The sequence below is a fragment of the Polypterus senegalus genome, chromosome 16 (genome assembly GCF_016835505.1).
Source record: "Polypterus senegalus isolate Bchr_013 chromosome 16, ASM1683550v1, whole genome shotgun sequence".
In the NCBI taxonomy this organism is placed as follows: Eukaryota; Metazoa; Chordata; class Cladistia; order Polypteriformes; family Polypteridae; genus Polypterus; species Polypterus senegalus.
In genome coordinates, this window is record NC_053169.1 from 96,244,744 (window position 1) to 96,268,442 (window position 23,699).

Here is a 23,699-nt window from a genome sequence, read left to right on the forward strand (position 1 = left end):
TGGTCTTGTCTGTTTGCACAGTGTGTTGTATTTGCATTAAATGGCATACATTGTCTTATTGCGCCATGTGTTTTATTGTTGCACCATGGTCCTGAAGACCTGCAACAATGCCGTCTCGGGTTGTATTTGGATGGGATGACAATAAAGAAGCTTGAACTCAAACACACACACAGAGTCATATTTTATTATAGTAGATTAATAACGTAGTGATGACGATTCATTGCATGTAATGAACAAATTTCATGGATCCTTGTCCGACAGGATGACGGTCCGAGTTTGACAATGGCCATTGCACAAGTGCGGCTGTAAATCAGATGAGAGACGAGGCCACTCCATGAATGATCTGCTGTGAGGAACTTTGCTTTGTACTCAGTGACTGTGCCATGCTCGGCGGGCAGACTAGACTGCAGGGTTCCATGGACAAATCCTTTGCACGCCTACTAAGCTAGCCAAGCACGTGATTTATTTATTTATTTTTTAAAGCTATAGCTGAGCCACTGAGCCTGCCATCTGCTAACTTGATCTTGATTGATACTCTTAACAAAGGACTTCACCGAGATTTTCTTTGCCTCTTTTTATGCCTTGCAGAGCTTTGTCTGTGTTACTAGGGCATGCGCTCGCAGTCAGAATTTCCAGTGTGTTGCAGCGGCAGGACTTCTGTTAAATCCTTTATGTATGCACCGTAGATATATAAACCTTTAAAGTAGCTCTGCCTTTCCAACTGTCTTTGTTACTTCATAATTAAAAACACTGGGGTGATCAAGCTAAAAATAAATAACTGACACAACCGTATAGTATGTATTAGAAAAAGCAAAACAAAAAAAAAAGTACGAATGAACGGGAGATTTACGACGTGGTCAGTTTACTGCAATCTCCTGTTACTTCCAGAACAGCCGGAATTCCGCAAGGAGCTAGAAATACTTAGGAATTTTGATTTGTGCAGAATCACTAGCAACACAATTCCTGGCTATGAACCTCTGTTTCCACTTTAAAACAATTGTGACGAGAACAGACCATCCTGCCCAACAAGCTTGTCCATCTTATTAACTTAAATTGCCTAACATACAGTCAGTCAGTCATTGTCCAACCCGCTATATCTTAACTAAAGGGTCACAGAGATCTGCTTGAGCCAGTCCCAGCCAGCACAGGGTGCCAGACAGGAACAAGCCCTGGGTAGGGTGCCAGCCCTCCGCAGGGCACACACCAGGAACAATTTAAGACCTCCAGTGTACCTCACCTGCATGTCTTTGGACTGTGGGAGGAAACCCACGCAGACACAGGAGAACATGCAAAATACATAAATGATCTGGACAGGAATATAAACAATAAGATGGTTATGTTTCCAGATCACAACAAACTACATGAAATGGCAGAGAATCGGCCAAATCAGTACTGAAGCACTTGGACAAAATGTAGGCTGGGGCAGATTTGCTGTATTTTTTGCTCCATAAGACGCACTTTTTTTCCCCCCAAAAGAAGGGTGGAAGTGTCTGCACGTCTTATGGAGCGAATATTGTGCCACAGACCGTGATGTGGATTACCTGACAAAAGTCGACATCCAGAGGTAAAGGGCGACAATCAGCTGTTAATGGCGACAAAACTCACCATTACGTTAAAGGCATTCCCTCTCTGCTTGGAAGAATGTTGGACTCATTGACTTGGCATCTAATCCTTGCGTGTGCATGAGTTACGAAATGTAAACAAATGTAAACAAAGGCAAATTGGCATCGTCATCTTGTGAGTGAGTGAAGCGAGTGCAAAAAACAAAATACACACACCAAGCACACACTAGGGACAATTTAGAATAGCCAGTGCACCTAACCTGCATGTCTTTGGACTGTGGGAGGAAACCCACGCAGACACGGGGAGAACATGCAAACTCCACGCAGGGAGGACCCGGGAAGCGAACCTGGGTCTCCTAACTGCGAGGCAGCAGCGCTACCACTGCGCCACTGTGCTGCGTAAAATACAATACAATACAATTTATTATTGTATAGCCCAAAATCACACAAGGAGGGCCACAATAGGCTTTAACAGACCCTTCCTCTTGATACCCCCCCAGCCTTGACTGTCTAAGAAGATGAGGAAAAACCCTCGCGCGGGTGTTAAGGATAGAAATCTCAGGAAAGGCACTTCAAAGAGAGACCATTTTCCAGGTAGGTTGGGTGTGCAGTGGGTGTCAAAAAAAGGGATAATTATAATACAATACGCAGAACAGAACACAAGTAATCCTCCATACAATATAATAGTGCAATAGAAATATTACAAGTACAGTGCAAGCTTTCAAGGCAACTCGGGCCCCTTCTTCAGGCAAGATCTTGTCAGAGTTGCCTGAAAAGCTTGCATATTGTAATCTTTTTAGTTAGCCAATAAAAGGGGTCATTTTGCTTGACTTTTCACTACATTCATAATGGCTAACACGGTACAAGACCTTAGTACTAAGTACAGAGCAGAAATCAACAGTAGATGATATCCCATAATACAATTTGGAGACCTCGGCCATCAAGCTGCCTCCCTCTGTCAACCATTCCACAGCTGAGTCAGCGCTGGGCCAGACAATCCAACGAAAGGACCCCTCTACCCTGCGATAAATAGCACCAACTCGAGATTTGAATGTCCCTAAGGTCCCGAACGTCATTTATTCCGTGTATCTGTGGTTATTTGCGTGAAGATTAATTTTTCTAACATTTGGGCGAACCGTTTCCAGCAGCGTCCCCTATGCTCTTGGTGAACTCGTTTTAAAGTAACAGCTGGGTTCTACTGCACTACTGCCTTTCCTAATCTTAAACACTTTGATCATGTCACCTTGCAATCTCCATTTGCTTAAACTAAAAAGGTTCAACTTCTTTAATCTCTCGTCATACTACTCAGTCTCGCTGAGCACAGATGTATAATAAACAGTGCCCTCCATAATATTGTCACATGCTTCCTCCGAATCGGCGAGAGTGAAACGCTCGCACCACCACAGATTTCGGCACCAAGAGTTTATTCAGTGATTTTAAAGTCTCCAGCAAACAACAAAAAAAGTAAAGATGTGGGTAAGTAACTCGTTATCGCCGTCAGGGTTGTGACGGTCTAGTCCCTAACAGACAGACAGGTTAGGAGCAGGCGCTGATACAGCACATTGCCGCACCCACCACGTGACAGAGCAACTCAGGATCCCAGATTCGGGCCCAAGTGCAGCCCTGCAACGGGTGACACCTCAGCACCACACCAGTTCAGATTGAATGGAACCAGTGTGAGGTCTTTTATGGTGGCTGGAGTGCCAATTCTGCCACCAACCCCCAGGTTTTTCCTTGCAGGTTGGAGGGCTTAAGCACAGAGCATATTATGTGTGCGTCTGTAGCCAAAGCGTGCAAAGCCACCCAACAGCCCGCCAAAATGTGTGCATCCCGATTGGCTCCCGTCACCAGCGCTTACACACATGCTGTTCATTACGCTGTAACACAACATTAATAACGTTTGGGACCAAGACACCTTTTTTCCTTGATTCAGCCCTTTACTCCACTGTTTAAAATTTCAAAACAAACACATCAGATAAGATTAAAGTGCACATGCAGCCTGGACTACTAGTGGATGTCTGGATGATCTCCTAATAGTGGACGATACACTGGCTGATCTGGTATAGGCGAAGAAATTCTTTTTCGGTATGGATTTTGAGGAAACTGTTTTACTGGTGGGTGGCACGGTGGTGCAGTGGGTAGAGCTGCTGCCTCGCAGCCAGGACACCCGGGTTCGCTTCCCGGGTCCTCCCTGTGTGGAGTTTGCATGTTCTCCCTGTGCCTGGGTGGGATTCCTCCCACAGTCCAAAGACATGCAGGTTTGGTGCATTGGCGATTCTAAATTGCCCCTAGTGGGTGTGTGTGTGTGTGTGTGAATGCCCTGCGGTGGGATGGTGCCCTGCCCGGGGTTTGTTTCCTGCCTTGCACCCTGTGTTGGCCGGGATTGGCTCCAGCAGACGCCCCGTGACCCTGTAGTTAGGATATGGCAGGTTGGATAATGGATGGATGTTTTACTGGTTAAAAACGTTGAAACATAACAAAAAAATGTGCATATGAAAGGAAATGGGGCCTGGTGTTGGTGTATCGGTGTTTCTCACCCTATCTGAGCTTTCCCTTAAAGACAGGGTGAGGAGCTCAGTCATCCGGGAGGGGCTCAGAGTAGAGCTGCTGCTCCTCCGCAACGAGAGGAGTCAGATGAGGTGGCTCGGGCATCTGATCAGGATACCTCCTGGACGCCTCCCTGGTGAGTTGTTCCGGGCCCTGGGGAAGACCCAGGACACGCTGGAGGGACTATGTCTCCCGGCTGGCCTGGGAACGCCTTGGGATTCTCCTGGAAGAGCTAGAAGAAGTGGTCGGGGAGAGGGAAGTCTGGGCTTCTCTGCTGAAGCTGCTGCTCCCGTGACCCGACCTCGGATAAGCGGAAGAGGATGGATGGATGGATGTATCTCTGTCTTAAAGGTGATGTTATTGTGTATGTAAATGTACCGTGCCATCTCCTATTGTTTGGGACAATGACTCATTTCTCCTCGATTTCCCTCCACTCTGAACCTACACTTTTCAAAGTATACATCAAACAATTCAGACATTGTGATTAAAGTGCACACTGCAGACTGGTGTTTACAGGGATTTGCAGACATTTCGGTCACACAACACTTTCTCTACACACACACAAACACGACCCCCTATTTTCAGGACACCATTATGTTTTGAACAATTGGCATCTCAGGTGTTTGTGAGTCCTCCGGTGTGATTCATGGCTTCATAAGACACCTCGGCCTGCTTCTACCCTCTGGAGTCTGTTACTGCCATTGTTCAACATGAGGAGAAGAGCTGTGCCAATGAAAGTCAAAGAAGCCATTAGGAGGCTGAAAAACAAGAATCAAACAATTAGAGACATTGGTAACATCTTAGGATGACCGAAATAAATTGTCTGAAATATCATGAACAAAGAACACACTGGTGGACTCAGGAATCGGAAAGGGGACGGATAGGCCTAGGAAGACCACCACTGCTGACAACAGAAGAATCCTCACTGTGGTAAAGAAAAAGCCCCAAATGCCTGTCTGACAGACTAGACACAGTCTTCAGTTGGCCGATGTGGACGTGTCAGAGCAGAAAACTTCATGAACAGAAAAACGGAGGAGGCCACACTGCAAGATGAACACCACAAAAACAGGACAGCCAGATTACAGTTTGTGACAAAGGACTTCAGAGAGCCTGCAGAATTCTGGGAAAAGGTCTTATGGACAGACGAGACAAAGATGAACCTCATCAGAGTGATGGCAAGAGCAAAGTGTAGAGATGACCAGGAACTGCCAGAGATCCAAAGCAGACCAACTCATCTGTTAAACATGGCCGCTTGGGCATGTATGGCTGGCACAGTTCCTGGCACACTTTTCTTCATTGATGACGGAACTGCTGATGGCACAATGAATTCTGAGGTGTGTACAAAAATCCAATAAATGCCAAAAAACTCACTGGATGGCACTTCATCCTACAAGAAGATAACAAGCCAAAAAGACTGGTGTATGCCACACAGGAGTTTAGCAAAGCTAAAAAAAGGAAAATTTTAGGAATGGCCAAGCCAGACACCCAATTTCAATCTAATTGAACATAAAGTACAAAGTTAAGGGGGCAAGCCCCCAAAAACAAGCAGGAGCTGAAGATGGGTGCAAGAGAGGCCTGGCAGAGCATCACCAGAGAAGAACTTCATCACCTGCTGATGTCTATGAATGGCAGACATCAAGCAGTCATTGCATGCTGGGATATGCGACAAAGAACTAAATAGTAGACCTGACATTGCTGTGTCCCAAACATTATGGTGCCCTGAAATGGGGGGTCCGTGTACAGAAAGTTCTGTGGGACCGAAATGTCTGCAAATCTCCTTAAATGAAAGTCTGCAGTGTGCACTTCAATCACAACGTCTGAATAGTTTGATTTGTAATTTTAAACTGTGGGGTAAATCGAGGACACATGTGACTTTGTCCCAAACCTGATCAGTGGAGGACAACTTTAATGTTCATTGGACACCAAACAGACAGGACCATATTGCCCAGGATTCCTAGTGTGCCGCTCTCCTTTATGACTTGACATGACACAATCTCGCTTTTCTGAAGAAATATTTCTTTGAGGGGACAGACCGTTTGTAGATTTTGTGTTTAAACGGAATGACATGTAGTGTTAGCCTCGACAAAGTGTTTTCTATTCAAGCAGATTTTAAATCAAAACTCCAACTACCAAAAAGTATTCCTTTTAATTCTGAAATGTCTTGGATGAAATGCTGGAAGTGTGGAATTAATATTTAAAGTGCTGCTGTAGCCAACAAAGCTAATCCCAGAAGTAGGGTTGCCATGATTCTTGGTGTTTTTATATAAGCATGCAATCTTTTATGGAAGTGCTGTGAAAGAATCCTGTCAGCCTGAACTCCGCTAAGTCAACGAAGCAGACAAATATGAACTTTGGTCAAGTCGTTCCCTATCACACTTTTATTCCTACTTCAGACTCTTTTTTTGTTTTGTGCATTTTCAGTAAGTCACTCGATACTGCAGTTGTTTTTTGTTTTAATGTTCTTTTCTTTCAGTCCGGACCCCTTAAGCAACACTATGAATCTCGGGTATTCAAACCGACGTGCTCATTAATGGCTACCTTTTTCTTTTTTGTTTCATAACAAAGCACATCAAGTAGAACTTACTTCCTCTGTCAGAGTTTGTGGGCTGTTGAAGGTTCATGCCATTGTATTCATTTAAAAAGAAGAAACCCAACAGCCATTGTTCAAATAATCAGAACTGTCACACATCCAATGGCTGTCCTTCCCATGGACCACCAAGATGTCACAATTGCTTTTTTTTTTTAATTGTTGTTAACACATTAGAAATAAAACTGAGTAAGCAATGAAAAATGTTAATCCATTCACACTTGAGTCTGCCACATTTACATTTGTTTGTTGTTATCTTCTGTAACAGCAACTGCTAACTCAGGAGAAATTGGCACAAAAAAGAAAGTGAAAAGACTTTTGAGCTTCCAGAGGTACTTTCATGCATCCAGACTTCTACGAGGGATTGTGCCACAGACGTCCTTACATCTGCTAGACGGAGACTACTTGGGACAAGCCGCGGTAAGGTGCCTTTTTTTTTTGTCATTCTTTATTTTAATACTAAACCATATTCAGTTGAGGTGTTGCATTATGGTCACTGGACTTTGTACATGCAGCTACTTCTGCAGTTCAGGCAATTTAGGGTCCATACAACAACATTTCCTGGTGTTTCCGAGTTCTTTTTAAATGTCAAAGCTCTCAGATTCTAAAATGGCCCCATGGGAGTTTCAGTAAGTGGACCTGTGATGGACCAGGTTTGATTCCTGCCTTGCCCACAATGCTGCTGGAACAGGCTCTAGCATCACATGGCCCAAAAAAGTGGTCTGAAAATGGCCATGGCTTTGCCCGCGTAGAAGTGAAACAGGACAGTGAGGAGAGCCCTGCCCGGCTCCCTACTCCTGGCGTCATGCTTCCCCCTCCCCTCGGCCTGCAGCCTCTGTCTTGGATTAGCGTGAATATGTCGCTCCTGCAAGTGAACTACGATTCTTAGTGCAATGAGAGAAGTCACAAAATGAACCAGAATGTTCAAGCAAATTATAGAAAAAAAGACCTGAATCTAAATCTGTTAAGTAGTTCTCTTGTTTGCTAGATAAGCGGAGGTAAGGTGCACACCCCAAGGCTGGCGCGTGAGTGAGGAGGCCCCCCGGCCCATTGCATGTCTCTCTCAGATTCACACAAATAAATCGGTATGATACATAACGCAATGAGAGAAGTCAAAAACCAACTGGAATGTTCAGCAGATGTTGGATTATATATAGAGATGTGTGTGTGTGTGTGTGTGTGTGTGTGTGTGTGTATATATAGATAGATCGATAGAGATAGATAGATCTAAATAGATAGATATAGACTGTGGTGGGCTGGAGCCCTGCCCGGGGTTTGTTTCCTGCCTTGCGTGGAGTTTGCATGTTCTCCCTGTGTCTGTGTAGGTGTCCCCTGGGTGCTCCAGTTTCCTCCCACACTCCAAAGACATGCAGGTTAGGTGGACTGGCGATTCTAAATTATCCCTAGTGTGTGCTTGGTGTGTGGGTGTGCCCTGTGGTGGCACCTCGGGGTTTGTTTCTTGCCTTGCACCCTGTGTTGGCTGGGATTGGCTCCAGCAGACCCCCGTGACCCTGTAGTTAGGATATAGCAGGTTGGATAATGGATGGATGGATAGATATAGATATATATAGATATATATAAATATAAATAGAGAGAGAAATGGCTTAGCACAAACTTCAGTTTATAAACTAACATGTTTGGTATCAATAGTATGTATTTTCCTGCATATACACGTAATTAAAAATTCCAAAGGATAGCCAGCCAACCAAAGAATTAAAACAGTAAGCATCCAAAAATATATGAATGGACATATGCTCTTGAGAGGAAATAATAAAAATAGATGATTGCAAAAAAAAAAAAAAAGTTACGCAATAGGAAATTTTAAAGGTGAATATTTTGTTATCAGCAGGTCAACATTCTAAAGTATGCCCAAAAGTCTTTACAGGATGCTAAAGGTGATGGTGTAAGGCACCTTATCAGAATTGTGTGAAGTTAGGGAATCATGTCCAGCAGGGATCAGTGCTGGGGCCGCTGCTGTTTTTAATATCTATAAATGATTTGAATAGGAATATAAATAACACGTTTGCAGATGATACCAAGCTAGATGGTTTGGCATATAATTGAGAATCCATTGAGTCATCACAGGGGTTACTTGGACAGTATGCAGGCTTAGGCTGATTTGTGGCAGATGGAATTTAATGTCAGTAAATGTAAAGAATTACACATAGGAAGTATGTGTTAGGTTTGGAAACACAATGGGAGGTCCGCAAATTGATAGTCCACCTTATAAGAAGGACTTAGGAGTCATAGTGGACTTTACATTATCAACTGGCAGACAGTGTTCATTAGCCATTAAGAAGGCAAACAGAGTGTCAGGATATATAGCGCCTTTATGTGTGCAGTACAAGTCACAGGAGGTTCTACTCAAGCTTTATAACACACTGGTGTGGCCTCATCTGGAGTAGTGGGTGCAATTTTGTTCTCATGCTACAAAAAGGACATAGCAGCACAAAAAAAGGTCCAGAGAAGAGCAGCTAGGCTGATTACAGGGCTACAGGGGATGAGTTATGAGGAAAGATTTTAAGCAAAAGAAGATTAAGAGGAGACCTGAGTGAAGTGTTGAATGATGAAGGGAATTAGTCCAGTGGATCGAGATGGTAACTTTACAATGAGATTATCAAGAACATGGGAACACAGTTGGAAACTTGTTAAGGGTGAATTTCACACAAACATTAGGAAGTTTTTCTTCACACAGAGAACCACAGACACTTGGAATAGGCGACCAAGTAGTGTGGTGGACAGGAGGACTTTAGGGACCTTCAAAGCCTGACTTGTTTTTTTTTTTTGTTTGTTTTTTTTTTTAGAGGAATTAAGTGGATAGGAGTGGCAACGTTTGTTGGGCTGAATGGCCTGTCCTCGTCCAGATTTTTCTAATGTTCTTTGAATGATCTGAATGGAGGAATTGATTTACTGGGGTACTTTAGCCTACCTGTGTTTTGTGGCTGCAGATAGATGTGCAGAGAAATGCAGAATCATGAACACATTTGCACGTGAATCCCATAAAATTGTACACCATTGGTGACATTGTAACATTACCTTCCTAAAATGGAGTGAGACGACGTCCACCGTTGCAGATTTGAGTTATACCAGATGTAACCAAAGCCCCCTTGGACAGGCGTGACTTGGCCGCTGCTGCGTGACAGGCTTGTTTTGTGTTCTCTTCTATATGTGCTTTCAGTCATGTTTAATTCAGCTAGTCATCTGTCATGTTCTTTTCCTGCAGAAAAAAGGAAAATCTGTCCATCTTTCTAATGCTGCAAAAGATGAGTTCATGGGTTTAATATTTCAAGACTCCAGAAATAATTTATTACCTTTCTCCTATTAAAAAATATTTCGCTTGCATTTGATAGACACTTTAGTGACCTCGCCGCTGTCTCTGACTGCAATATATCCGGTTCTGTCCTTTTTCTTTTTCAGCCCGGAAAACTGACAGCTGCTACATATGCCTGTGGCTTCTATCCAGTTTTAATCTTTCCACCCCCTCATCAGCAGAAATACAATAAATGGAATAAAAGAAACAAGAGTGGTCTGTGCATAACAGGGTTAGCGACCGTTCCCGAACGTCTACAAATGGGAGGCTTCTCTGGCCGATTCTGATTAGCTCCTGTGTTGTTCTGGTTAATTAGTGTGAGGCATTGTTGTAAGATCCTTGAATCCAGAATGAGGAGACCACCAGAATGCCAAATAAAAAGAGGCTTGTTAGAGAGAAACTAAAACAAACAAAAGTACATACACAAGAAGGGGATGAGAAAGAGAAAAGACAGTAAGATGCAACATAGACCACAGGCCCATTTGGGCCTTCCTAGCCTGGTCCTCGGCCCCCTAATTGTGTTTGAGATGCATTTGATCCACTTGCCTACAATCCCTAAAAAATGCTTCAAGCATTAAATAGACACCATTTTTTCTTCTAAGTTCTTCCTGTTCTTAGAGTTCTTAACCACCACCTCTTACATGTGTGTTGGGGAGGTGGTCTTCATAAAGTCCCTCCTCAGGGCATGTCCCCATTCAAGGATAGCAGACTGAAGTCAAGAAATGTGCATAAGGAGCCAATCAAAGTCAAAGGCTTTGATAGGAAATTCAGTTGTTAATCGCATAGTCAGGGGTGATGACGGAACTTAAAATTGAACCAAGGACTCGCCTTCTTACGAATAGGGTTATGGCATCCAGGAACAAGCTACTGTTTAATGTCACAGTAGAGGAAACCATCACGTTTCATGAGTGTATGAATGAGATCATTGGGATAGTAGGCTTCTTCTTCTTCTTTCGACTGCTCCCATTAGGGGTCGCCACAGCGGATCATCTTCTTCCATATCTTTCTGTCCTCTGCATCTTCTGCTAAACCCATCACCTGTAAGTCCTCTCTCACCACATCCATAAACCTTCGCTTAGGCCTTCCTCTTTTCCTCTTCCCTGGCAGCTCTATCCTTATCATCCTTCTACCAATATACCCAGCATCTCTCCTCTGCACATGTCCAAACCAATGCAATCTCGCCGTTCTGACTTTGTCTCCTAACCGTCCAACTTAAGCTGACCCTCTGATGTTCATCCTCGTCACACCCAATGCAAATCTTAGCAGCTTTAACTCTGCCACCTCCAGCTCTGTCTCCTGCTTTCTGGTCAGTGCCACCGTCCCCAACCCATAACACATAGCTGGTCTCACTACCGTCCTGTAGACCTTCCCTTTCATTCTTGATGATACCCATCTGTCACAAATTACTCCTGAAACTCTTCTCCACTCTGCCTGCACTCTTTTTCACTTCTGTTCCACAATCCCCATTACTCTGTACTGTTGATCCCAAGTATTTAAACTCATCCACCTTCGACAACTCTACTCCCTGCACCATTCCACTGACCTCCCTCATTTACACACATGTATTCTGTCTTGTTCCTACTGACCTACATTCCTCTACTCTCATATCTCCACCTCTCCAGGGTCTCCTCATCCTTCTCCCTACTTTTGCTACATCACAGTGTCATTAGCAAACATCATAGTCCATGGGAACTCCTGTCTAATCTCGTCTGTCAACCTGTCCATCACCATTGCAAATAAGAAAGGGCTCAGAGCCGATCCCTGATGTAATCCCACCTCCAACTTGAATGCATCTGTCACTCCTACCTCACCACGGTCACACTTCCCTTGTACATATCCTATACAACGGTTATGTACTTCTCTGCCACTCCTGACTTCCTCATACAATACCACAGCTCCTCTCTCCTCACCATATCCTGTGCTTTCTCCAGGTCCACAAAGATGCAATGCAACTCCTTTTGGCCTTCTCTAAACTTCTCCATCAACATCCTCAGAGCAAACATTGCATCTGTGGTGCTCTTTCTTGGCATGAAACCACACTGCTGCTCACTAATCATCACCTCCCTTCTTAACTGAGCTTCCACTACTCTTTCCCATAACTTCATGCTGTGGCTAATCAATTTTATCCCCCTGTAGTTACTACAGTCCTGCACATCACCCCTTATTCTTAAATATCTGCACCAGTTCACTTCTTCTTCATTCCTCCTGCATCCCCTAACTTTCGCAGATTCCATTAAACAATCTGGTTAAAAACGCCACTGCCATCTCTCCTAAACACCTCCATGCTTCCACAGGTATGCCATCTGGACCAACGACCATTCCATTTTTCATCCTCCTCATATCTGTCCTTACTTCCTCCTTGCTAATCCATTGCATTTCCTGATTCACTATCTCCACATCATCCACCCTCTTCTCTCTCTCACTCATTCTCTTCCTTCATCGGTCTCTCGAAGTACTCTTTCCATCTGCTCAACACACTCTCCTCGCTTGCGAGTACGTTTCCATCTTTATACTTTTTTCAACCTCTAATAGCTAAAAACAAAAAAAAAAAAGAGGCTTAATGGACTGAATGGTCTCCTCTTGTTTGTAAATACGGAAGTAAATCAAAATAAAACCTATGTGTCAGGAAATGTTGACTCATATCTAGTTGTGTCCATGCCTGACTTCCTAAAAACCATAAAGGCTCCAGTTGTGTGCCATCTAACAGTGAGCAGATATTGAAGTCTCGTGTGTTTGGTCCTCGTCAGAGACAGGAGTTTATGGGTAAGCACTGTCACACTACGTAACTTTATCAGAGATTTTCAGTCGTAGTCCTCATTTATGTAATGTTCGTGAGATGAGGGCAGACGCAGCACTCTCCTGTACAGCCAGTCTTGTGGGGTGAGATCTCCAGTAATTGGGCACAGTACTCTACCCTTTGCCACAATGAAATCACAACAAGTTTGCATTGTCGCTAGTCATAGGTGTAGTAAAGCCCTCCTGTGTGCGTGACAGTTGACGAGAAATGAACACTTGGACAGAAATGCACACAGATGGTATATTTGCATTTGCTACGCAAAATTGTGTTCTAAACACTTTCTATAAATTTAAAAAAATGTCTTGCCTGCTCTGGTGCTTTACAATGGAGGACATGGTGGCATGGAGGACTAGCTTAAAATGCACCAAATATGTCACTTTTTCAAAACAAGGCATTTTTCTTTATCTGTTTCCCAATGCATTTTTGTAACAACAGAAACAATCTGGAAATAATGATTTTATCTCATAATCTTAGCACTGTTTTTCTCGTGGTAAGGATATGTTTTCTGTTCGCTTATAGCGAGTCCTTATATAACTATGGAAGTAAATCTAAACAAAACCAACTACCATATATACTCGCGGATAAGTTCTCCCGTGGATAAGTTGGGAGTTGATTTTAATGTATAATTTCCAGTATTTTATAATGTCGGTCGAATGTGGAAAACTCACGCTATTGGTCCAAGAGATTACGATATGCTAACACCCACCTGAGAGAGTAACCATGGGGCACACAGCCTTTTTTGGTATGTGGGTGCAGCAATGCACTGTATCAGTGGGTGCTCCTAACCTCTCTCTCTCTATTGTGCCTACATGACCAAACGGTATTACCCGAACTATTCCAAAGCGACGTTTGAACTGTTTTGTGTTTTTTGTATCTCACACACCTTTATTGTAAAGGCATCCAATATCTACGATGGAGCATTCAATCAGAAGAAAATATGAAGCTGGTTTTAAATTTAAAATGTCGTTGAAGTAGCAAAAGAAATCGGTAACTGCGCTGCAACAACAAAATTTATGTGTCTGAGAAACTGGTGCGAGATTGGAGGAAGCAAGAAGATGTAAAAAGAAAAAAAAAAATTAAGTCGCATTTTTGAATGGGTGCATAAGTTGGGGTCTGATTTTATGATCGATGTTTCTGGTTTCAAGACCTGACTTATGCGTAAGTATATACAGTATGTGGCATGCTATGATTTTGGGAGGGTGTGAAAAGTTGTTGAGTAGGAAGATTAAGTGCTGAGCGATTGCACACGGCTATTTGTAAATTTAAATTTTGACAAAGTGATTAACTTTAGGACACAATTTTGTGTGACAAATACATATATAGCATAGGAAATAACTTTGACTAGAAAAATACTGAACTTAGCAGCAAGAAAAAGGTTGTTGCGCAGGTAGACCAAGTGTTGAGCTATTGCGCACAGCTATTTATAAATTCTAATTTTTAGAAAACAATTTTAGAACACAATTTGTACAGCATATTTGCAAAGAAATGACTTGGGGGAAAAAATACCAAACTTATCCTTTAAGTAACTGTCTTTGGCCTACACCAGGCCCAAATGTGCTTTACTTTCAAAATTCAAACAAAATATTTTCTGTTAAGCACTTGTTGTACTCCAAAAGGGAGAGAATAACCATAAACTCATGGCTTGTGTAGAGAAATGGCACACAATATTTACAATTCTAACAGAAAATACAACTAAAGAGTAAAAGAGCAAAAAAAAAAAAAGATGGAAAAAAGGACTTCCCTAAAAGGCAATCAATGACAAACAAGTCCCAAATCGATTTCAGAACAGTGTAAAATGAATAAAAAAGCAGAGCAAAAATTCAAGACAACACAATATTTGTGCAGCTGACCAAAATCCAGCAGAGGGCATAAGAATAAACTACATTGGACTTCAGTTCCCAGCATCCTTTTATAGGACTGAGGGTGGTCCCTTAATGATGATGGATGGGTGGCTCCGCCTCTTCAGGATTTACCCACAGACTACAAGGAATATTAGAGAAGTGTAAAACATACATACTGTAGATACTACATAATAACCAAGCAGAGTAAAATTAACAGATAATATATACTTAGATAAATAATAAATGAACAGAACAATATTATAAAAATAATGGAAATTAATAAACAAAAGTGAATATTGAACAAAGGTGCTTTTTAACGAGGGGAGCATGCCCATAGCACTATTATTGCATTAAAGCAAAAATTATCAAGTGCATCTCTTTATGTGCTCTAGGAATTTAACAAGTAAGGCGTTTGTGAGTTTCACACCAAGATCTCATTCTGCTTGAATTTATTTTGAAATAGCATATCATTCTTAAAACCACTCATCCACTTCAGGGTTAAGAGAGGGTGGAGTGGGGGGATGGTAGGGTGGTCCTATCCTGGCAATATTGGGTGCAAGGCAGGAAGACCCCCACACTCACAAGGCCAATTTAGAGCCACCAATGAACCCGACATTCTCATCTTTGGGATATGGGAGGAAAATAGAAGAACCTGCAGAAGAAACTCACAGGCATTGGGAGAAGATGTAGAAACTGCCCAAATAATAAAGAGATCTGCGGGATGGTAGTGCCAGTCAGTGTGCCGACATGCCAGCAGTGCTTCTCAACGATGTTTAGCTAAATAAGATTTTTACAGTTGATCAGTGATCTGCTGATAAGCGTCACAGAATAGATCAGATTAAGGGAGCAAACTCCAGAGGAGAAGGAAGACTAAGAAACAGCAGCTGCAGCTGGGGAACTTTTTATAGAAAAACTAGGCATGCTTCTTTTTTTTTTTTAGTCACAGAACAAAAACTAGAGAAGGCCAGTGAAGTAATTAAATGAGTAAAAGAAATGCAGCCGAAGGCTAGAGGGCAAAATGCACATAGCGGTAGGCTTCCCTGCAGCCTTACAACCTGCACTTTAGAAGAGCTCATCCACCTGAAGGCTAAGCATGTTCGGACCCAGCCAGTACTTGGATGGGAGGCCATCTAGGAAAAGCTTGGGTTGCTGCTGGAAGAGGTGTTGGTGTGGCCATCAGGGGGTGCTTTCCCTATGGCCTGACTGTGGATCTGAATGCCCCAGTGCAGTGACTGGGATAATCCTTTGGATGAGACATAAAACCGAAATCTTGACTTTCTCTGGTGTTGTGGAGTGAAATTTTGCATACAACTTGATAAATATTTTGTATATCTTTATTTGTAATATTAGTGTTACATTATTGATAATAACAGCAATGGTTTGATGGTTTAAGAACCCTTTGCCCCACTTTTAGGAATGAATCTCTTTGTAATTTTACGATAGGGTTGGGTGAAGTGCCTCAAACAGGTTTGGCTAATATTTCTCTGCAGGACTCCCGATCAACCCTCACAGAAAAGCCAGACTGCCTAACTGGCAAGCTTTACCTTAGCATATGGTTTTGGGTGCAGGTGTGAAGGTTTTTTTTTTTTTATACTCCCATTGGTCTGAAGTATGGCTGTTTGGAATTGGCTTGTATCAAAAGCCTTTAAGTACCATGACGCCCTATTGGCTGTAGGGGTTGGACAGAAAACCTGTAATATTTGCTTGCTTTACCTCACCATCTCTCACTTACCAAACTGATGAAAGACTATCACACACCATGAACTGAAAAGGACAACACAATGAAGAGCACAGCTCGGCAGCCATATTGAGACAGGCATGCGACCTGTTCTGAAGAAAGCTGACCATAAATGATGACTTAACTAGAGACATTTAAAGTAACTAACAAGTCTGTGTGCCGCCGGAAACTACACATCAGCATTTATCAGGTTGTATGGTTGCCAATGTTAAAATGAACTTTGCATATTGTTGTTATTTATGAATATTATCAATAATACATTGTTTAAATTGTAACTTCTGCTTATCTTTTACTACACATAATTGCCCAAGGTTATAAATGTAGAAGGGAAGGTGGGGAGAAGTTATATGGTACAATACCTGATAAACAATGACCTGTGAGATTTGAGACATTCTGACAAAGGCTACACATTAATAATATAAAAGGGGAAAAGTAGAGTAATATATTACTCTACCAAGATAAAACATCTGGTTATAAAAGATTCCTGGGCATCCTTCCCAAAAGAGTAGGGTGTATCCCGATGTCAAAGCTAAATTGCCCTCCATGGCCTTGTCATTTTGCCCCTGTCTCTAATTGGCTCTCTCTCTCACCACTTCACCATCTAACGGCTGTGTGGTGAGCATACTGGCACAAATTGGCTGCCCTCCCATCATGCAGGTGGATGCTACACATTATTGGTGGTTAAAGTGGCTCTTCACTCACTACGGAAAAATGCTTTGAGTAGTGAGAAAGCACTTTATAAATGTAAAGATTTATTAGGTTTCTGCGTCCTGTGTATCCACGGATAACCATATAAAAGGATGGGTGTTACTGCAGCTCCACACCATTTTCTGCTACTTCTTCTACTGGGCTACTTGGCTGACACTTTTTTGTAGTCCATCGGGTTTTGCTTTGTTAAAATAATACAGCATTAAAAGCACTGCATTGTACCATCTCTGCTCCTTTTACTTGCATTTCCTTTTCGCCATCCTGACAGTCACGTTTGTTTTGTTCCCCCTCTGCAGCACATGTTGTCAAAAGTGGGAACCTGGAGCTTTGACATGTTCTTGTTTGATCGCCTCACTAATGGTAAGACATCTTTTTCATCTGAGTGGAGTGAGTGAAAATGGAAGACAGTGAATTCATGAAAGCACCACTTGGTGTAAATGTAACCAATAGCCGTGGTGTCAACTCTCTGAATATTACAGTGGCTTGTGTTCGGTTAGAGAAAATTGGGTTGGATTTATGCAAATAGAATGCACTTCAAAAAGAAAAATCTGAAAAATCCAACACTTGACTAATAAGCCAGTATTTTTATTATGTGGTATGAAATTGGAGAATCTTAATTTTTTTTTAAATAATGTATATTCTGCTTAACCCATTCGGCACACTTTGCACAAAATCATTGTCTTTGTGGAGTTCAAAAATGAACAGATGACTTTTTGCTTTTCACAGTTCTAATAAGATCTTAGTGGAGTTATTGTGTCCACACACTCAAATCCTGACCCACGGACAGACGTTGCTCTGAAAGTTGTCGAAGTGAGAGTAGTGTGCCTAAAACCTACAAGTCCATTATATTAAAGTATTAAATTAAGTAGTAATTAATGTGTTCTAAACAGCCGTTTTGGTTTTCTTGTGTAATGAATATAATGGCTATGGAGAGATCATTTTAAACTCCCATCTAAATAACTGCACAGACTTAAGTCAGAATTAATAAAGAAATACGCAGGAGAGATAGAGACTGTTTAGTGGTTTTATATTTTTTATTTAATATGCAGTCTTACTCAGAACGTACTTGGACTACCTTTGCTTTTTTTTCACATTTTCACGTTGATGGACTAACTGAACATTTCTAGCTTGGGTACATTGCACAGATTTCTTGGTAAGTTACAGTACGATTTCTGAGCACCAGTCTGTAATACGGAGCCTAATATCGCTCACTCAAATTGCAGACATCAGTGTTCTTTCATTTTAAGTTTCAAGAAAAAATTTTAAATTGAGGAAACCCGTGATGAAAGAATAAAGTGGACAGCAATTTCAGAGAGTGGACCGTAAATGATGTCAATTTTGAAGCTGAGTTGATAAAAATACAGACATAAAATTAACAAGATAATCGGAAAGGCTTATTTTACTTACCTTCTGTGCCACTTGTCTTATAAACCGGTAAAATAAGATCGAACTCATAAAGGTTCAAAGGTTTGAAACCTAGCCATAGTGCTTTGGATCAGGAGGAAATCCTTTCTGACATGGCTACTAGAAACACATACTGATCTGTCACACCACAGGAGGTGAAAAATGTGGACACGTTTCACTTCACATTAGAATCCAAAAGGCGATAACCATGACATTTGACTGTTTATAGCTATGGCTGTAATTCATACAAGCAGGATGTGCAGTTTGACTAAATAACTCAGTAAATTGTCCGATTTTATTTTACCTTTAAGCCTGAATCTCTGTTCTCTACAGGTTGGTGTTCAGACTTGGCACTAAGGGTACCTTCAAGGTTGACAGTCAAGCTAATCAATTTTTGAATACTGACCATTATTCTTACTTTATTATTATTATTGTTAAGTAATTTGTGTATTTCATTCCTTTCTAGGGAACAGCCTGGTCACACTTTTGTGTCACCTTTTTAACGTTCATGGACTAATTGAACATTTCCAGCTAGACATGGTTAAATTGCACAGATTTCTTGGTAAGTTGTGATTTTCGAGCACCAGACTGTGTTCACTCTACTGACCTACTATAACAGTAGCACCCCTGGCTCCAAAACGAGCCAAAGAGATGCAAGAATTGCACTCTCCTCTGTTATGCAGAGAAAAGTGCCTTCGGAAAACTTTCAGATCCCTTCGCCTTTCACATTTTGTTACGTTGCAGCCTTGTGCTAAAATCATTTAAATGAATTTTTCTATCAAATCAAGCAACGATCAGTACCCCAGAGTGACAAAGCAACAACAGGATGTTTAGAAATTTTTTCTAACGCTTTAACTTGTAGTGTTGCCAGTTGTTTGAACTTAGAAACATGAACAGTCATGTTCACACACACACACACACACACACACACACGGCTAATTTAAAGCCATCGTGTCTGTCTGTAGGATACAGAAGGAAAACTAGAGGCCCTGCAGAAAACCCAGCAGTGGATGTGGTGGACAGGCACACTAAAAGCTAGGAATCAAATTGATGCCCCTAGTTGTGCAAGACCCCTTTCACTGCTCCTTTTATGGGATTTATTTCTTACATATGATAATCCTTCACAAGAGATGAAGAGCAGAGTGTTCCTCCATATGATAAAAGACATTCTGGACCATTAATCACTTTTGGAGCTTCAAGGTTTCCATGCAGACGGCCATAACACTTCGGACAGTTTCAGCACGCAAGCTTCCTTGTGCCTTATCATTATGATAAATACAGTCCGAGATGTATAATGTATGCCATGAACTTCCCTGACTTAAACAAATAATCCCATTATCAGTAACCTCAGATGCCTTATTATAGTGTACTGGATGTCAGCAACTCTCTGAAGTTTTTGTCAATGATGACATAGGCCTTGACTGGTTCAGTCTGCCATCAGTGTCAGTTTACATGTGTAATGCCTAAAGAAACATATGCTGGGCAAAGTGAATGTTAGCCTTTGATTTTGATGTTTAAGCGTAAGAGAAAAATGAAATGACAAAATGAGATCTGAACAGCCTCTGAGGGAGCGTGGAAACGAAGTGCTAACATGGCTTACTTTAATTTGGAAAGTTTCCAGTCAGGAGGTCAGTATGTATAAGGCATGGCAAAATACGTGATTATCTATTTTTGGACTTCTACCTTCACTTTTTAGGAGGTTATCATATTTTGAGAATCAATCACTCACTTGTGCACTTATCTGGGACACTATGTTCAGTTGGGGTTGTCCTTGTAATTAAAAAAAGGGCCCCGTCTATCAATAGTGGCTGTAATCCATCCAGTCGCCACTTGTATTATATATGGTGAGCTGTGACTTGGACCTACATTTTGCTGTAAAAGGCCTCATGGAGCTTTTTAAAAAGAAGAATTGTGCACCTTGTGATCAGGAAATGTGAGATTTTGCCGCGCAAAAGAAGAGAAGGTCACCATGGGAGCCAGTACTCAAGAGCCAAGTGCAATTGAATTAAAGGCATTGCAGACTAGGCCATAACCCTTTGGTGGCACTGACGTAAAGAAATAATAATAATAATAATACTACTACATTTTATTTATATAGCACCTTTTCCATAAAAGTGAAGCTTTGCTGTAGTATACCTAAGATCCGCTTTGTCATCGGTTTTCATGTAGATTGAGATGATTTGGGCACGTGCAGAGGAGAGATGAAGGGTACATTGGGAAAAGGATGTTGAGGATGGAACTGCCAGGCAAGAGGAGAAGAGGAAGGCCAAAGAGAAGGTTTATGGATGTGGTAAGGGAGGACGTGAAGGCAGTAGGTGTTGCAGATTATCATCTAAAAGACAGGGATAGATAGAGAGATGATCCGCTGTTGCGACCCCTAAATTGGAGCAGCTGCATGAAGAAGAAAATACTTTATATACAGAAGTAAACACAATAAGTTGAAGTAACACAGGTTTATCTTTCTCATATTTTTATGACCTAATCTGGACCCATGCCTGACCCCAAAAAAGAAAACCTCTCAGTAAATAAGGGAAAAATCATGTATACATGTGTGCATGTTTATATCAACAGTAGATTAATGTTATCATCCTCACGATTAGTGGAAATCTGTGTGTGTCCAAATAGGAAATTTAACTCTTTCCATAAAAAGAAGAAGATGGTCTATTGAGCAAATTATTAGCAAAACGCACTGTATCCCTGATCAAATGGAAGAACCACAGAGCTGTGAGCTATGTTTCCATTGTGTAAAAATAAGATGGCATGGCAACAAGGTACAAAAGGCCATCAAATTTGCCTGCTCTTGAGATAGTTGTACATTCTCTGGAAGAATTCGAGAAAGGCCAATGAGGGGATTTTGCTCAGTATCTGGAACATTGGGTGCAGTTCTGGTCACTATGGTACAATAAAGACATAGCAGCACTTGAAGCTGTGTGCAGAGGAGAGCAACCAAATGCATCATGGGACTTAAGGACATGTCCTACTGTGACAGACTCTGAGAATTAAATCTGTTTAGTTTTGAGCAGAGGAGACTGCATGAGGACCTCATCCAGGTATTTAACATCTTCAGAGGCACTGATCAAGTAGATCTTGCAACATTCTTTTTAGCAGCTTAAGGGTGAATCAAGGAGTCTAGGACATCAGTGGAAATTAAGGGGAAGTGCATTTAAAACTGAAGCCAGGAAGCTTATGCAAAGAGTTGTGGGACTCTGGAACAAACTACCGAAAAATAGCATTGAAGAAGAAAACCTGGGAACCTTGAAGAAGAATCTGGATGAGATATGGGGACAGCTTAGCTACTAGCGAAACAAACAGGCGACAGACGGACTGAATGGTCTTTTCGTGTTTGTCAAATTTCTCAAATTCTTATGTAATAAGAATATGAAAGACATGGGAGAGAGATAGAGACTTGAACATTGCCATTCAGAACAATAAGAATTTACTGGAAGACCAAAACATGCGGTATGAGCTTGGGGTGTTTCTGCGTTTATTACACAAATTATCCACTATTGGGTCTAATTTTTGCCAGTTTACTTTTGATATGTAGTTGTTTTTAGCAGCTTAAACCCAATCGTCACTGAGTGTCGTGCACTTATAAAGGTGGATGAGGTGCTTCTTTCTGGAGGGCAGCGCTTAGAGTTGCATGGTTCCCAATTACTAATTCTCTGTTCAATTTCTTATTATTTATGCTGCTGTTGCACATTATTTTTTTGCTTATTGTATTTTATAAACTTCTATTGTACAGTCTTGGTGTTTAACAGCTAAGCATTTCACTGCATATTGAGGCTATTGTTTTGACAGTACCAATTATGGAAATAAAGCAGATACCCTAATTCTGTCGTTCTTAAAGGGAAAACTTTAAGAATTGCCGTAGACCAAGACCATCGTCCATGGGTTGGGGTGGGTGTTTGGTTTCCTCTGAGGATCGCCAATGAATGGACTTCTGAACACCATTCACAACCCTTTGTCATTCAGTTGTAATTTATGACTCCGTGAGATCCACTTAGAGATATTAGATAGATAGCTAGAGACCACTAGCTTAAGAAACACTTCCCTAATTGACTTAACTTAGGGAACGTATGGAAATGTGACACACTTAGAGTTGGAAAACCACTTAGTTTTAAAGTCTTTAGACAAGGTGGATGAAAACGTTTCACCTTCAGCTGTACTTTTGAAAGAAAATTGACTACAACAATAAAGGGTGGCATGAACAAGCAGGTCCCTAAACCATCTCAAACCCTCAATGCTCCACATGCGAAATGCAGTCAATGGAGTAATGGCAGAAAAACATGACTGTAAGCAGTAGGGGCATATATAGATATGGCTTGAAGTCCAAAAGTTTTCCTGCATTGGTTCCATATTCTTAAAGAGTTATGTGTTATTTGGTTTGAAGTGATCTGGGATACAGAAACTGGGAGGGATGGTGTAATTAATACTACTCAAGACGCAGTGTAGCAAGTAGTACGTTCAACTTCAGCCCAGGATGGATTATGGTTTAGTAAATGGAATGGTTTGTCACCTGTAAATATTGCAAATAGTAAGTTCATATTGTGTTTTTCATGGAACGGATATTAACACGCAACTGTGGGAGGGGAGGGGGTCCAGTTTGATGGCTTTAGAATTGCGTCACTGCTTTTTGCAGATGATGCGGTCCTATTGGCTTCATCGGGACTGTGAACTCCAGCATACATCAGGATGGTATGCGACTGAGTGTGAAGCAGCAGGGATGAGAATCAGCACCTCCAAATCTGAGTTCGTGGACCATCCTTTCCGAGTGGATGGCGAGTTACTGCCTTAAGTGGAGGAGGTTAAGTACCTCAGGGGCTTGTTCACGGATGAGGGTAAAAAGGATGGAGAGATCAACAGAAAGATTAGGGTGGTGAGTGGAGTTATACAGTCACTATACCGATCTGTAGTGGTGAAGAAGGAGCACAGTCAGAAGGTGAAGCTCTCAATTTACCAGTTGATGTGCGTCCTTACCCCTAACCTGTAGTCATCAGCTTTGGGTAATGACTGAAAGAATGAGATTGCAGGAACAAGTGGCTGAAATAAGCTTTCGCCACGGGGTGCTGTCTCTTTGACATTGGGTGAGAAGCACAGATATCCAGGAGAGGCTCAGAGTAGAGTTGCTGACCCTCCACTTGAAGAGGAGCCAACTGAGGTGGTTCGGTCATCTGATATGGATAGCTCCTGAACGCCTCCCAGGGG

The 23,699-nt window shown here is 41.8% G+C and overlaps 1 protein-coding gene across 3 annotated transcripts in view; it reads left to right on the forward strand.

Moving 5' to 3' along the window:
* The window catches only part of LOC120516303 (cAMP-specific 3',5'-cyclic phosphodiesterase 7B-like), a 205,833-nt gene that overhangs the window by 162,152 nt on the left and 19,982 nt on the right, over nt 1-23,699 (forward strand). For all 3 annotated transcript variants that reach the window (XM_039737880.1, XM_039737881.1, XM_039737879.1), the window contains 3 exons: nt 6,965-7,116; nt 17,387-17,450; nt 18,961-19,056. In XM_039737880.1, the coding sequence (XP_039593814.1) occupies nt 6,965-7,116; nt 17,387-17,450; nt 18,961-19,056 (312 nt within the window). The remainder of the gene's footprint in view (nt 1-6,964; nt 7,117-17,386; nt 17,451-18,960; nt 19,057-23,699) is intronic.